We start from the raw sequence: 15,485 nt of genomic DNA on the forward strand, positions 1-15,485 counted from the left end.
TTCTTAAACTAACAAACGTCTGTTCCTAAAACAAAGATTTCTTTTTGGGCTTGGACCCGTAAATACTAAACCGACCAGAACTGAGCCTCCGGGCGCCCAAATCAGCGGTGCTTCATCTCTCCATGCTCACGGGATGACACTCTACCACATTACCAGGGTCTCCACCCGAACACTTGATTGCATATGGCGTCATTGGAGCAAACTGGGGATTCTGAGAAATACTTTTGTAGACTGAGTTCAACCACTGATCTCTCGTCGACTGAAAATCACCATCTAATGCTTATTGCGGAACATGATTGTCCCTCACTAAGCAGGGGACTTAATGTAGATGGTGGATTTTCAACAAAGGTCAAAACCGTAAAATCATGATACATGTTTCTGACACGGCTTTCAGGCATGTGACGATTCATATTTTACGAAGCCATGATGATTATGCATTTCGGAAGGCCTCCACTAGCTGAGCGTTCGATACCTCGCATTTCATCAAGCCCTCTATGTAGAATAACATAATTTGGCGGTTCTCCGTAAGATTGAGAGCAATAACTCCTCCAGGACGTCGGTGACACTCACTGTTCCCTGACTACATGAGAGAGACCCCCATCTACATAGAAGAACGATTGGGCGGTTCTCCGTAGGATTGAGAGCAATAACGCCTTCAGGACGTCAGTGACACTCACTGTTCCCTGACTATGTAGAGAGATCGTGTATACATCCAGGCGGTTCTCCGTAAGATTGAGAGAAATAACGTCTTCAGAGCATCGGCAACACTTGCCGATTCATTGAATATACACAAGAGATTAAATTCTACTGTGACATTCACCATTGAATTCCTAGAAAATAATCTATCTTATCTCATTACTCTTATTTCATGATCGAAATGGGAATAGATAAATATATTACTTCGATTTCATGATCGAATCCACGACCGATCTCATGAAATGGTAATAGATATTACTCTGATTTCATGGTCGAACCCACGACTGGTCTCATGAAATGGTAATATCACCACTTATTTTATTACTCCGATTTCATGGTCGAATCCACGATCCCATGGAATGGTAATACCTATTTTATTATTCCGAATTCATGGTCAAATCCACGGTTGATCCTATGAATTGATAATAAAAAACTACCCACTTTTATTACTCAGTTTCATGAATCATTGTCCGCTGAATTTCATAAATTAGTAATAAATACTCAAAAATCGGGCATCTGGACTACCACTGAGTAAGCCCCATAAAATGGTCCAAGTGTACTCGAAAATAATGCACGAACGAGCACCCAAATGCGCGAACACGCATCCAAAATATGTACAAATGAGGAATCCCGCACAAAACAGTAGAGAGAAAATAACAATATTAAAATAATGGAGAAACGCCCATGGGCCGGGCCCACCGGCCCTAGCTGTGGCCGGTCCCATGCTTCCTCTATTATTTTTCCTTATTTTTGTTGTTTTCATAAACTCATGAAGACTCCTCCATCTCAGCAACTTTCCTTGTTTGAGCAAAACTCATGGTTTCTCCATATTTTGTGGTTTCCCCAATTTTGTGTAGTTTCACAAAAACTAATAATAAAAATAGGGAAAGGTGTTGCGGGACCGGGCAACTTAGCCGGCCGGCCATGCCCTAGCTGTGGCCGGTCCCACACCTTGCAATCCCTAATCTTTCATAAATTGTTATTTTTCTCATCTTGTGAAACTCCCCTGTTTGCAAAAATCATGGTTTCTCCATATTTTCTCAAATATTGCGCAAACCATGAAAACGCCAAAAGTCAACATGGTCACATGGCCGACTAGGCTAATCACGAAAATATATTAAAATATTATTATTTTAATATGCACAAGATATTGATCAAACGAGCATACTTGCTCATTCGAGCAAAATCGAGGATTTCAGTCAAAGATCGAACTCTTCTAAAAATCCAAAATATTGCTCAAACGCACATCAGAAAATACTGAAACTCTCAGTACGAAAACATGGACACCATGGTAACACGTGCATGCCCACTTGACCGACCAGGTTCATTCCTAGGGCTTGCACAAAGCCGGTCCCACACGTTTTCCTAATTTTGAACTAATTTGCACAATTGCTCATATTGGGTCCAAACTCTTTCTAATCAACTGGGAATTTGTTCGAACGCCCACCAGCAGTCCCACGACCACCAATGGCCGGTCTCATACCATCTTTCTCGGTCCCTCACCTTTTCATAATTAGGGTTTTATCACCCAATGCTCAATCGAGCACTATTTCAATAAGTGACGAAACCAGCATTTAATCGTCATTCCTTCACCAACCGGTCAATTCAGGACCTTGGTGTACGCTCACTCGAGAAATTGGGCATCACATGGACTTCCATAGTCCCATGTGGTCGGTCCCTCCTTCGCTCATGACCTATTTTCAGAAATTCATCAATTAATGAGCAATCGATCAAAAATTAGAGTTTCGAACAAACGCTCAACAAATCATCATTTTGAGTAGGATTCAAACGCTAATAAATTTATGTTGATTCAACAATCATCGTCTGGATTAATTATATAATATTTGGTAGTCTACCAATATTTTAATTAATATTTTTATTGGGTCACGACATCCATAAATACTGAAGATAAGAAACAATAGAACATAAAAGGTACGGTGCAATGTATTTATCTTGGAAAAGGTTTCTTCATAATTAATTTAGATAATGCTGAAGATAAACACTATATTTGGGAGGGGTATTGGCCAGTTGAAGCTCAAACTCTGAAATTAAGAGCATGGGAACCCAATTTTAATCCTGCAAACCAGAAATCTTCTACAAAGTTTGTTTGGGTTCATTTCCCTGGTTTAAGTATTGAATACTGGAAGGAAAATATTTTGATGCAAATTAGCAGGTCGATTGGTAAACCAGTTAAAGTGGATGAAACAACTTTCAAGAGGGAGATTGGTTATTATGCTATAGTTCTAGTGGAGATTGATCTTTCAATGGCTATCCCTAGTAAGGTGCAAGTTGAAACTAAGTATGGAGGTTTTGAACAAGCTGTGCAAATTCCAAATTGCCCAAAAATTTGCAGTCATTGCTCTGTAATAGGTCATTATGTTATGGAGTGTAGATCTAAAAGAAAAGAACAGGATCAACAAAAGGATGGTGCACCTACTAAAAAAGCAAAGGAATGAAGAGTTGTGAACCATAAACAAATGAATAAAGGATTTGATATTTGCTTTTCTCCTGAGGAGTTAAATAAGAAACATTCTGCATATCAGCAAGAAGAGACTACTAATTCAGGTGGAGTGCAAGAATTTCAGGAAGAAAACATTATTTACAGTATATCTCCTTCAGTAAATGTAGCAGAATGCTCTAAAAATCAGGAGACAGTCATTAATTCTGGTAAATTTCAATTGCATCAATTCATGAATGCCAATATTTTGGAACCCAATGGTGAATTTTCTGCTTTATCAATTAATCAAGTTACTCAAGCAGTGGTTAGTTCTCCATCCATCTGAAAGAGTGCGGGTCTAACAACCACACCCAATATTTCGCTTAGCAATTTGTATGGACAAACTCCAATATACTTTCTAGAGAATCAACTAGACAGTCAGACTCAATCTAGATAAAAGTACATCAAAGAGTTTAAATCTCTATCTCTTGATTTAAATCTTACTCAAGCAAACTACGAGTCTCAATTTAAATACAAGAGAGATAAACTTGGATGGTACCAAAGACCAATATCAAGTGTCAATCAATTTAAATAAACAAACAAAAGGTCGGATATTATAATTGATTGAACAACGCACAACCTGTATTATTTCAATTATATAACAAATATAATGCGGAAAAGAAATATCACAGACACCAGAAATTTTGTTAACGAGGAAACCGCAAAAGCAGAAAAACCCCGGGACCTAGTCCAGATTGAAGACACACTGTATCAAGCCGCTACAGACATTAGCCTACTCCAAAATAACTTCGGTCTGGACTGTATTTGAACCCCAAACAATCTCACACTGATCCAAGGTATAGTTATGCTCCTACGTATCTAATCCCAGCAGGATACTATGTACTTGATTCCCTTAGCTGATCTCACCCACAACCAGGACCTAGAGTTGCTACGACCCAAAGTCGAATACTTTAATAAAAAAATCTGTATCACACAGAAAAGTCTACGATAATAGATAAATCCATCTCACACGAATATACCTACGATTTTTATTCCGTCTTTTGATAAATCAAGGTGAACATGAACCAATTGATAATCCTGACTTATATTCCCGAAGAACAACCTAGTATTATCAATCATCTCACAATAGTCTTAATCGACGCAGCGAAAAAAAATATTGTGGAATCACAAACGATGAGACGAAGATTTTTGTGATTACTTTTTATCTTGCCTATCGGAGGTAGAAATCTCAAGCCAAGTATTACAATTGTACTCGTACGATAGAAACAGCAAGATCAGATCACACAACTACAATAAAAGTAGTATCGGTCTGGCTTCACAATCCCAATGAAGTTTTTAAGTCATTAACCTGGTTTAGAAAAAGAAACCAAAGGTTAAAGGAGAATCGACTCTAGCTTAGCACAACTAGTATCACACAGAATGTGTGGGGATTAGGTTTCCCAGTTGCTAGAGTTCTCCCTTATATAGTCTTTCAAATCAGGGTTTGCAATCAATGTTAGCTTGGTAACAAAGCATTAAATATTCACCGTTAGATGAAAACCTGATTTAAATTCAAGCTAATGTTTATTAACCGTTAGATCGAAAACATAGCTTGTTATACACAAATGAAATGCACGTTCCTGGGCTTGTGTAACCGTACCCAAACTTGTACATTAGTTGGTTCAACAATAGTTAACCAAATGGTTAGCCATATGATCACTTTCATATCAACCATATTCTTATTCACAATAACTAGTTCAAATGACTCAAATGAACTAGTTGGAGAGTTGTTCAATTGCAAGGAAATCTCATGTACTACACAAGACATAATTGAAGCAAAAACGATTTGATTCACATGAATCGGTTCATGAACTCTATAGCCACGGTTTGCAATTGCATTGCTTAGTTTATAAGGATAAGTTCACTAAACATCGTTTTCAGACATAACCTACTCAAGTTCGCATACTGGGTTCGCGGATTTAAGTTCCAGGATGGAGTTTACAAACTCCAGCAGAAATTCTCGGGTTTGAGAACTTCGCCAGGTCACGGACTGGATTCGCGGACTGAGTTCGCGGACTTAGCTCACGCACTACTCCGGTTCACTTGATCAACAAAGTTCGCAAATTTCGGTTCAAGCAATAAGGACTTATACATATATGTGTTTCCACAACAATGCTTATATCCTCCAAATGGTTATATAGTCTAAACTCTCATTTCAATCATTGAAACATTTTCGGAGGACGTTATATAGTTGTTATTCACAAACCATTTTTCGTCAGAGCAATTTTCAAAGTGATTGAAACATAACATGACTTTCGTCACTAGGTAAAGATGAACTTGGCTAAAGCGAAAGCTTTATCAACACACATTTCGAGAAATAGATAGGCGAGATAAACTCGGCTCAAAATACCAAATGTGTATAATCTACGTCTATATATCAAAACGACTTTTGTCTCAAGATAAGAGATAAATATACTTTTGAGTGATAGATAATTTCAAGTCTCCACATACCTTTTAGTCGACGAAGATCCACCAGTTCCTTGAGTAGTCCTTCGTCTTGTATGATGATTGCCATGGAGTTCTTGAGCTCAACTACACTTTCTATCCTAGTCCGAGACCTTAGCTATAGTAGACTAGAAATCAAGACTTATAGTTTTGATCACTAACATTGACAAACATGCTTGAGATAGCAACGCATGCGAGTTTGACCGAGCAATGATCTAACAATCTCCCCCTTTGTAAATTTTAGTGATAAAACTATCAATACATATGGAATACAAAAAATATATAAATAAACTTTTGTAGCTCCTATTCCACATGCCTAATCTTCAACATTACTCGAAATCTTCGTTACTTCTAAGTATTCCAATGATCCCAAAGTTTGTAAGTTTAGCATCATCGTTGTTGAAAATCCGTAGCTATAACAACGAGAAAACAAGAGTTCTCAATCATTTTTATACAGTGTCATAATATCATTACACAACGTCAAAGTTCAATTGTATCACAACTTTAACAACAATACTATGGTGATATGTCACTCCCCCTTAGTCAATACTCCATCTCACATGGAAACCACTCCCCCTTACATAATGGTCCGAAAACCATATGTATTTGTAGTGTGAACTACATTTTAATTCTCCCCCTTTTTGTCAATAAAATTGGCAAAGATGCAAGAACGGGATCCTAATAAAATTTCCGAAAGAGGCATTTCATGACCAAAAGAAAGTATATATATCATCTTATTGAGATGCAATCATAAAGCCGAAGCTAAATGCATTCATTAAGGAGTTTATTAAGATACAAGATAACCCCTAAAATATTCCACAACCGCACACCCCATAAAGATTTGACAATTAATCACAAGTTCAAAAGAACTCTCCCCCATAATATGTCATTCCCGAAAGAACAACAAGAGCGACCTTAATTTCAAAAATAAAAGAAGGATTTCTTTGGACATAACAAATTACATACAAGTATGAATTTGAATCCAAAATACTCAATTAAATTAACCATAAGAGAACCCATGATTAATTTAATCAAACATGCTCAGTAAACTTATGGAGACTTAAAAAACACTCAATTAGATTAATCACAAGAAAACCCATAATTAATAATACACAACCAAACTAATCACAAAAGTAATCTACTTAATTGGTCATGCTCGACACAAATTATCTCATGGAACAACAACTATGCCAAAACAATGACTCAGTCGATATAGCTCAACATAAGACACCTTATGGAACAACACAGTATGTACACAAATTGTGGATCGGAGGTCGACCTAATACCGTGGAATAATCAAGGACTTATTTTATTTTCCATCACCATTTGCACAATGACATCCAATAGACATAATCCTTGAACACAAAAGATTTTAACCTATCTTCCATCAAAAATTGACATAATAGGCTTAACTTTTGTATTTGTCAAAAGTCAATTCATTCTTTCATCAATACATACATATCAACTCACGAACGACTTTACTTTTGACAAAGTATGGGACAATCAAGTTCACGGTCGTAAATACACATATCCCATAACAATATTGCAATATATAAAACCATAAAGATTAATACTGCAAAAATCATCTTCCAAACAAATTTAGAATTTAAACCAATAAATTTAAAAACATGAAGATGAAAACGTTGGACATAGCTACGTGTAATCACAATAATGGATATTCCAAACTATAGTTATTCTTCTAAGCAAAACAAGAAAAATAGAAGATTTACTAGGCAAATAAACTCCCTATAAAACATTTCACTTACTTTGAATACTTTTCTCATATTCCTTATATTCCTCAAGCTCGTCTTCGATCAGATCAATCCTTGATTCAAGATTATCCATCTTTTCCTCAAGTTTCTTGGAAGAAGTTTCGAGATCACCTTTCAGAGCACGGATTTGTTTCAAGACGAGATTCATGGTTAAAGAGAGCTTATCAAAAAGAGAGATAGAGGAGTTCCTATCTGGGGTGGAATACCGTTTGTCAGAGTACATCTCATTGTCAGAAGAATCAAATCGAATCTTCTTAGAGGGAAAAAGAACAGTCCAAACATAACTTTCCTTTCTAGAAAGACTTGAAGATGACATGATAGAAGATATAAATGAAATGTTCATATAGAGGAGTAATCTCCATCCTTTAAAGGGAATGAGCATAGGAATGAATTTCCAACAAAGACCCTGGACCAAAACCCTAACAGAATTTGGTTCTCCCCAGAAGAGGTCTTATAGGAAGGAGCCGTTCATGAGAAAAAACGGTTTTGAAAGAGACAAAAAAACAAACAGAAACCCTAAAAGCAAAAAACGTTCATTACAACCCTCTTGAAAATATGATTCTTGTCTTAAGAGAGAGAGACATGAATCATTGTAATAAAAGTTACAAAAGGTGATCGTCCCAATCCAATCCAGAACTGGGAGATTTCTTACGAGAGGATGAAATATTTGTTATTCCTTGTTTTGTTTTTAGGAAAGAGGAGTTACGTACGTCATTATTTCCACCTTTTAGCATAGTTCTGAACACCTTGATTGTTGATTTTTTCAAACTATGCAGTGCTTTGGAAATCCTTTTTGAAAATACCGAGGGTTTTCTAGAAGCTTTATTTTTCCTCCTTTGCAAGCAATTAGTAGAGGAGAACTTCTTTCGATTTCTAGTGCTAATATCTTTAAGATGATTCTGATCATCACACAAGATGAACAACGAGCTTGGAAGGTTCTTGTGATTTTCCATATCATCCTTTTTGTCATAGTGACTTGAAAATGATACAGGGTTAGGAGACGTTTGTTGATTATGTTTAACAGACTCAATCAAAGAGTTATGACCTATTTCATAAGAATCACAATTGCGTTTGACAGCCTCCAGTTTTGAATAAAGTCGTTGACATTCCAGATCTTCAATCCTTTTAAACAGAGTTTCCTTTTCCAATTGAAACACTTCATGAGAGGTATGATTATTTATCACGGAATAGTCAGGACTATTAGAAGGGAAAACGTGATTGTCAGCAAAGAGGTTAAGAGACCATTCATAGATTTCATCCTCGGGACAATAGTCAAGAGTATCCATCCATGCTTTAGTTAACTCACAAACCTCTGTTCAGGATCTTTAGGAGTATCATTGACACTTTTATAACACTTGAAACTATTTTTGCTCACATAGTTTCTTTGAACTTTCTTATCCTTTTTATTGATTGATTGACCTCTCTTTTGAGACTTTCTTTTACTTTGTCTAAGAACTTTCTTTAGCTGTTGTATAAACAATGACAGAGTAGAAATAAAGCAATTATCACCCCTTTCATCAATCAATTTTAGACGACGAGACCTTTTATCAGATGTAGCAACATGGTTGCTAAACAATTAACTTTTATCTCTTTGTTTAAGTTCGAGATCGAAAACTTTAAGCTTTCCAACAAGATAATTTCTGGAAAGAGTATCAAGGTTATTTCCCTCAATGATGGCATGCTTCTTAGAATCGTATATAGATGGCAGCGATCTGAGAATATTCATCACAATGTCCTTTTCAGGAATAGTCTTACCTAATGCAAAAGATGCATTAACAATTTCATACACTTTGTGATTAAACTCATCAAATGTTTCGTCATATGCCATACGAAGGTTTTCCCAATCGGAATTAAAGTTTTGAAGCCTAGCTTCTTTCTCACTGGTATTACCTTCAAAAATTGTTTCTAAGATTTCCCAAGCTTCTTGCAACTTAGTGCAATTAGACACATGGTGCTGAAGATTTGGGGTAATGGCATGTATGATAGCATTCAAACCGTCGGAGTTTTTCTTTGCAGCAAGTATCTCAGCAGGGGTGTATTCACCAATGTTCTTGGGAACGTTTACATCTCCAACTTCCACAACGGGAGGATCATAGCCATTAACAACATATACCCATGATTCAAAATCACGCGCTTGAAGAAAAGCTCGCATAGCAATTTTCCACCATAAATAATTACAACCATCGAAGACTGGTGGTACGTTAATAGAGATAGCACCTCTGTCCATAGAGTCAGATCACTACAAACACAGACTTGTAAGGTCTCAAACGTGTTTACCTGATCTGATACCAATTGAAAAAGTGGGGGTCTAACAACCACACCCAATATTTTGCTTAGAAATATGTATGGAAAAACTCCAATATACTTTTTAGAGAATCAACTAGACAGTCAGACTCAATCTAGATAAAAGTACATCAAAGAGTTTAAATCAATCTCTATCTCTCGATTTAAATCTTACTCAAGCAAACTGCGAGTCTCAATTTAAATACAAGAGAGATAAACTTGGATGGTACCAAATACCAATATCCAAGTGTCAATCAATTTAAATCAACAACTAAAAGGTCGGATATTCTAATTGATTGAACAACGCACAACCTGTATTATTTCAATTATATAAACAAATATAATGAGGAAAAGAAATAACACAGACACCAGAAATTTTGTTAATGAAGAAACCGCAAAAGCAGAAAAACCCCGGGACCTAGTCCAAATTGAACACACACTGTATTAAGCCCCTACAGACACTAGCCTACTCCAAACTAACTTCGGTCTGGACTGTAGTTGAACCCCAACCAATCTCACACTGATCCAAGGTACAATTATGATCCTACGTCTTTGATCCCAATAGGATACTAAGTACTTGATTCCCGCTGATCTCACCCAAAACCAAGAGTTGCTACAACCCAAAGTCGAAGACTTTAATAAACAAATCTGTATCACACAGAAAAGTCTACGATAATAGATAAATCCGTCTTTCACGAATATACCTACGAGTTTTGTTCCGTCTTTTGATAAATCAAGGTGAACATGAACCAATTGATAATCCTGACTTATATTCCCGAAGAACAGCCTAGTATTATCAATCACCTCACAATAGTCTTAATCGACGCAACGAAAAAAAAATATTGTGGAATCAAAAACAATGAGACGAAGATGTTTCTGATTAGTTTTTATCTTGCCTATCGGAGGTAGAAATCTCAAGCCAATTATTACAATTGTACTCATATGATAGAAACAACAAGATCAGATCACACAACTACAATAAAAGTAGAATCGGTCTGGCTTCACAATCCCAACAAAGTCTTTAAGTCGTTAACCTGGTTTAGAAGAAGAAATCAAAGGTTAAAGGAGAATCGACTCTATCTTAGCACAACTAGTATCACACAGAATGTGCGGGGATTAGGTTTCCCAGTTTCTAGAGTTCTCCCTTATATAGTCTTTCAAATCAGGGTTTGCAATCAATGTTAGCTTGGTAAAAAAGCATTCAATATTCACCGTTAGATGAAAACCTGATTTAGATTCAAGCTAATATATATCAACCGTTATATCGAAAACATAGCTTGTTATACACAAATGAAATGCACGTTCCTGGGCTTGTGTAACCGTACCCAAACTTGTACATTAGTTGGTTCAACAATAGTTAACCAAATGGTTAGCCATATGATCAGTTTCATATCAACCATATTCTTATTCACCATAACTAGTTCAAATGACTCAAATGAACTAGTTAGAGAGTTGTTCAATTGCAAGGAAATCTCATGTACTATACAAGACACAATTGAAGCAAAAACGATTTGATTCACATGAATCGGTTCATGAACTCTATAGCCACGGTTTGCAATTACATTCCTTAGTTTATAAAGATAAGTTCACTAAACATCGTTTTTAGACATAACCTACTCAAGTTCGCGGACTGGGTTCGCGGACTTAAGTTCCCGGATGGAGTTTACAAACTCCAACAGAAATTCTCGGGTTTGAGAACTTCGCCAGTTCGCCGACTTAGCTCACGCACTAATCCGGTTCCCTTGATCAACAAAGTTCGCAAACTTCGGTTCAAGCAATAAGGAATTATACATATATATGTTTCCACAACAATGCTTATATCCTCCAAATGGTTATATAGTCTAAACTCTCATTTCAGTCATTGAAACATTCTCAGAGGATGTTATATAGTTGTTATTCACAAACCATTTTTCGTCAGAGCAATTTTCAAAGTGATTGAAACATAACATGACTTTCGTCACTTGGTAAAGATGAACTTGGCTAAAGCGAAAGCTTTACCAACACATATTTCGAGAAATAGATAGGCGAGATAAACTCGGCTCAAAATACCAAGTATGTATAATCTAAGTCTATATAGCAAAACGACTTTTGTCTCAAGATAGGAGATAAATAGACTTTTGAGTGATAGATAAGTTCAAGTCTCCACATACCTTTTAGTCGATGAAGATCCACCAGTTCCTTGAGTAGTCCTTCGTCTTGTATGATGATTTCCATGGAGTTCTTGAGCTCAACTACACTTTCTATACTAGTCCGAGACCTTAGATATAGTAGACTAGAAATCAAGACTTATATTTTTGATCATTAACATTGACAAACATGCTTGATATAGCAACGCATGCGAGTTCGACCGAGCAGTGCTCTAACACCATCAATTCTACTGTTAAAATAACACCTCCAGTGAGGAAGAATATTACAAATTCTGTTGCTATGGCACATACAAAACAGAAGAATTAAGTGGGTAAAGTTACCACAAGACAGCAGGATGCTACATTAAGTTCAACAGGACTAAGGAGCAATCCTTCTCAGTCACTCCCTTCTAAATGAAGATAGTTTTTTGAAACATCAGAGGCTTGAAGAGATTAAATGCTAAGGATAAACTCAAAAGTTTAGTTCATTCTTCTTGTCCCTCTGTAGTTTTTGTTGCTGAACCAAAGGTGAGAGCTACTTCTGTTTTTTGCAAGAAATTGAATTTACCCAACATGCATCATAAATTAATTCATAATTCTACTAGTACTAAGAAAGGTAATATTTGGATGTTCTGGAATGTGAACATATCTACCCCTACAATTTTTTCTATTACTTCTCGATCCATTACTGTTGAAGTAGGAGGTTGTTTGATAACTGGTATTCATGATGCATGTTTAACTGTTGATACAAGAGAACTTTGGGAGGAGTTGGAATTTTTGAATTCTCAAGATAAACCTTGGATTGCCATTGGTGATTTTAATACAGTTATGAGTGTTAATCAGAAGAAATGAGGGAGGAGTCCTTTAACTATATCCATGCAAGAGTTTAATGATTGTTTTAATACTTATGGTTTAATTCAAGCACCTAAATCTGGAGTCCAGTTCTCTTGGTGTAACAATAGAGCTGGTACAAAGAGGATCATGTGCAATTTGTATAGAGCAATATATAATGCAAAATGGCTAGAAAAGTATCCTAGTTGGAGTTATAAAGTGAATGCTAGGGGGACTTCTGATCATAGTGCTTTATTAAGAGCTAATGCAGTAATGCCAAAACCTGCCAATGTTCCTTTTAGAGCCCTGAAAGTGTGGCTTACTCATCCAGATTTTTTTGAAGTTAATAAAAGAAACATGGGAATATGATTTAGTTGGTAATCCAATTTTTATTTTCTTATCCAAGTTGAAAAGAGTAAAACAAATTGTTAAAGATTGGAATTGGAATGTTTTGGGGGATGTCAGAGCTCAGCTACAAAAAGCAGAAAAGGAGGTAATCAAGGTAACCTTAATTTTAGACAGCCAATCATAAAATACAGTATTACTGAATAATCTTGCAGTTGCAAGAGGAAAGCAAGAGATATTGGAACAAAGAAATAGAGAAATTGCTCAACAAAAAGCAAGAGTTAAATGGTTGAAAGAAGGGGCTTCTAATTCTATTTTTTTCCATACTTCAATCAGGATAATACAAAGCCACAATGCAATAACATAATTGGAGAATTCAGCAGGCAGTATCATTTCAACACAACAAGAAATTTCATATACTCTGGTGGAACATGCATTTTGAGAACAAATTTAAGAAACAAGAAGTAAATTTTGCTGAAGGTATTTTTGATAATATCCCAAAGATCATTAATGAAGCAGATAACAACATGCTTAATGCTATTCCAACTAGAGAAGAAATTTATACTGCAGTAAAATAAATGGATCCAGACAGTGCTCCTGGTCCAGATGGCTTTGATGGTTGGTTCTACAAGAGAACATGGGATATATAGGTGATGATTTAACACTTACAATTCAGTTTTATTGGAGCATAGGTTTTATCCCCAAAGGAATGAATGCAAATTTTCTTACTCTGTTGTCTAAAGTTCAAGGTTCCAAGAAAGCTTCTCAATTTAGACCCATTGGTCTGATTAATTTTTGCTTCAAGATTTTTACTAAAATCATTACTACAAGAATGGGGGGAGTTATAGAGAAAGTTGTATCTCCACAGCAAGGTGATTTTATCAAAGGGAGGAATATTCAAAATCAAATAGTGTTAGCTTCTGAATTAATAAATGAGATGGAGACAACTAGAAGAGGGGGTAATGTTGGTTTGAAACTTGATATTACACATGCATATGACTCTCTCAGTTGGGACTTCTTATTTCAAGTTATATACACATTTGGTTTTTCAGCTAAATTCATTCAATGGTTACTAGTACTCTTTCAGTCTTCTAGAATATCAGTCATGGTAAATGGAGGCCTAGCTGGTTTTTTTCCTATTGGTAGAAGTTTGAAGCAAGGTGATCCTCTTTCACCTATTTTTTTTACCATTGCTAAGGAAATCCTAAGTAGAAAATTAACTCAGATGGTGCAAGAAAAGAAATTGATTCCAATGGTAACTAGAAATGGTATTCAGCCTTCACATATTTTCTTTGCTGATGACATTTTTCTGTTTTGAAATGGAGATAAGAGAAACATTGGTAAGCTAATAAAACTCTTGAAGGACTATCAACAATCATCTGGTCAAATAGTGAGTATGGAAAAGAGCAAATGCTTTGTAGGTGGCACTTCTGAAGCTAGGAAAAATCTAATTGCAGAATATTGTGGTATGTCCTTATCTAAATTTCCTGATAAATACTTGGGTGTTAACTTGGTTCCTGGGAAAATTAAATCATCTCATGTATGGGAATGTGTGGAAGCATTACAAAGTAAAATGCCTGGCTGGATGGGTAAAATGCTGTCATTTCAAGAAAGATTAATATTGGTGAAACATGTATTATGTAGCATACCAATTTATAATATGTCAGTGTATAAATGGCCTAGGAAAGTCTTGTTAGCATGTGATAGAATAATCAGAAACTTTCTTTGGTCAGGTGATCCATCTAAGAAGAAGTTATTGACAGTAAAATGGGAAGAAGTAAATGCTCCTTTTGCAGAATGAGGGCTTGGATTGAGAAGTTTAGAAGATATTAATAAATCTCTATTGATGAAGTTAACTTGGAAAATGCAAAATTATGAAGATGAATGGGCTAAATTCTTTCAAGCAAAATTTCAAGATAAACATGGAGAGTGGCTCAATTACTATAAGAAATCTTCTATTTGGATTGGGATCAAATGGGTTCTTGATGAAGTTTTTATTAACTCAAGATGGATTGTGGGGAATGGTGAAAACATCTCAGTATGGAATGATATTTGGATCACAAGTCAACCTTTGAGAACTTTATTTCCTGATCATTCTTTTATACTTCAAACTCCTCATCTTAAGGTGAAAGATTTATTATCAAATGGGGAGTGGGTAATTCCTGCTAAGCTATCTAATATGATAAATGTGGAAGAACTTCCTGTGGTGGATGGACAAAAAGATAGGAAAATATGGATATGGTCAAAAACTGGAGAATTCACAATTGCAACTGCAGTGGAGTGTATAAGAAAGAAATTCCTTGAACTACAATGGACTAAGAAAATCTGGAAAGACAACATCCATCCTAGTGTCTCTAGTAACATATGGAAAATTATTAGAGATATTTGGTCCACATATGAGAATATGAAGAGAAAGGGTTTTAACATTGTCTCCAGATGTTCTTTTTGCAAGCAAGAAGAGGAAACCACATACCATATACTATGGTACTG

The 15,485-nt window shown here is 35.9% G+C and overlaps 1 protein-coding gene across 1 annotated transcript; it reads left to right on the top strand.

Moving 5' to 3' along the window:
- Positions 1-13,827: 13,827 nt before the first annotated feature.
- LOC113305697 lies at positions 13,828-14,796 on the top strand. Its single transcript, XM_026554710.1, has 2 exons — positions 13,828-14,155; positions 14,321-14,796. The coding sequence occupies exons 1-2, from the start codon at positions 13,828-13,830 to the stop codon at positions 14,794-14,796; spliced, it is 804 nt and encodes a 267-aa protein (XP_026410495.1).
- The last annotated feature ends 689 nt before the right edge of the window (positions 14,797-15,485 follow it).

The sequence above is a fragment of the Papaver somniferum genome, chromosome 8 (genome assembly GCF_003573695.1).
Source record: "Papaver somniferum cultivar HN1 chromosome 8, ASM357369v1, whole genome shotgun sequence".
NCBI lineage: Eukaryota > Viridiplantae > Streptophyta > Magnoliopsida > Ranunculales > Papaveraceae > Papaver > Papaver somniferum.

Coding starts and splice junctions, on each gene's coding strand:
- LOC113305697 (XM_026554710.1), top strand. CDS start 13,828: ATGGGGGGAGTTATAGAGAAAGTTGTATCTCCACAGCAAGGTGATTTT. Junction 14,156..14,320: donor TGGTAGAAGTTTGAAGCAAG/GTGATCCTCTTT, acceptor TTTGAAATGGAG/ATAAGAGAAACATTGGTAAG.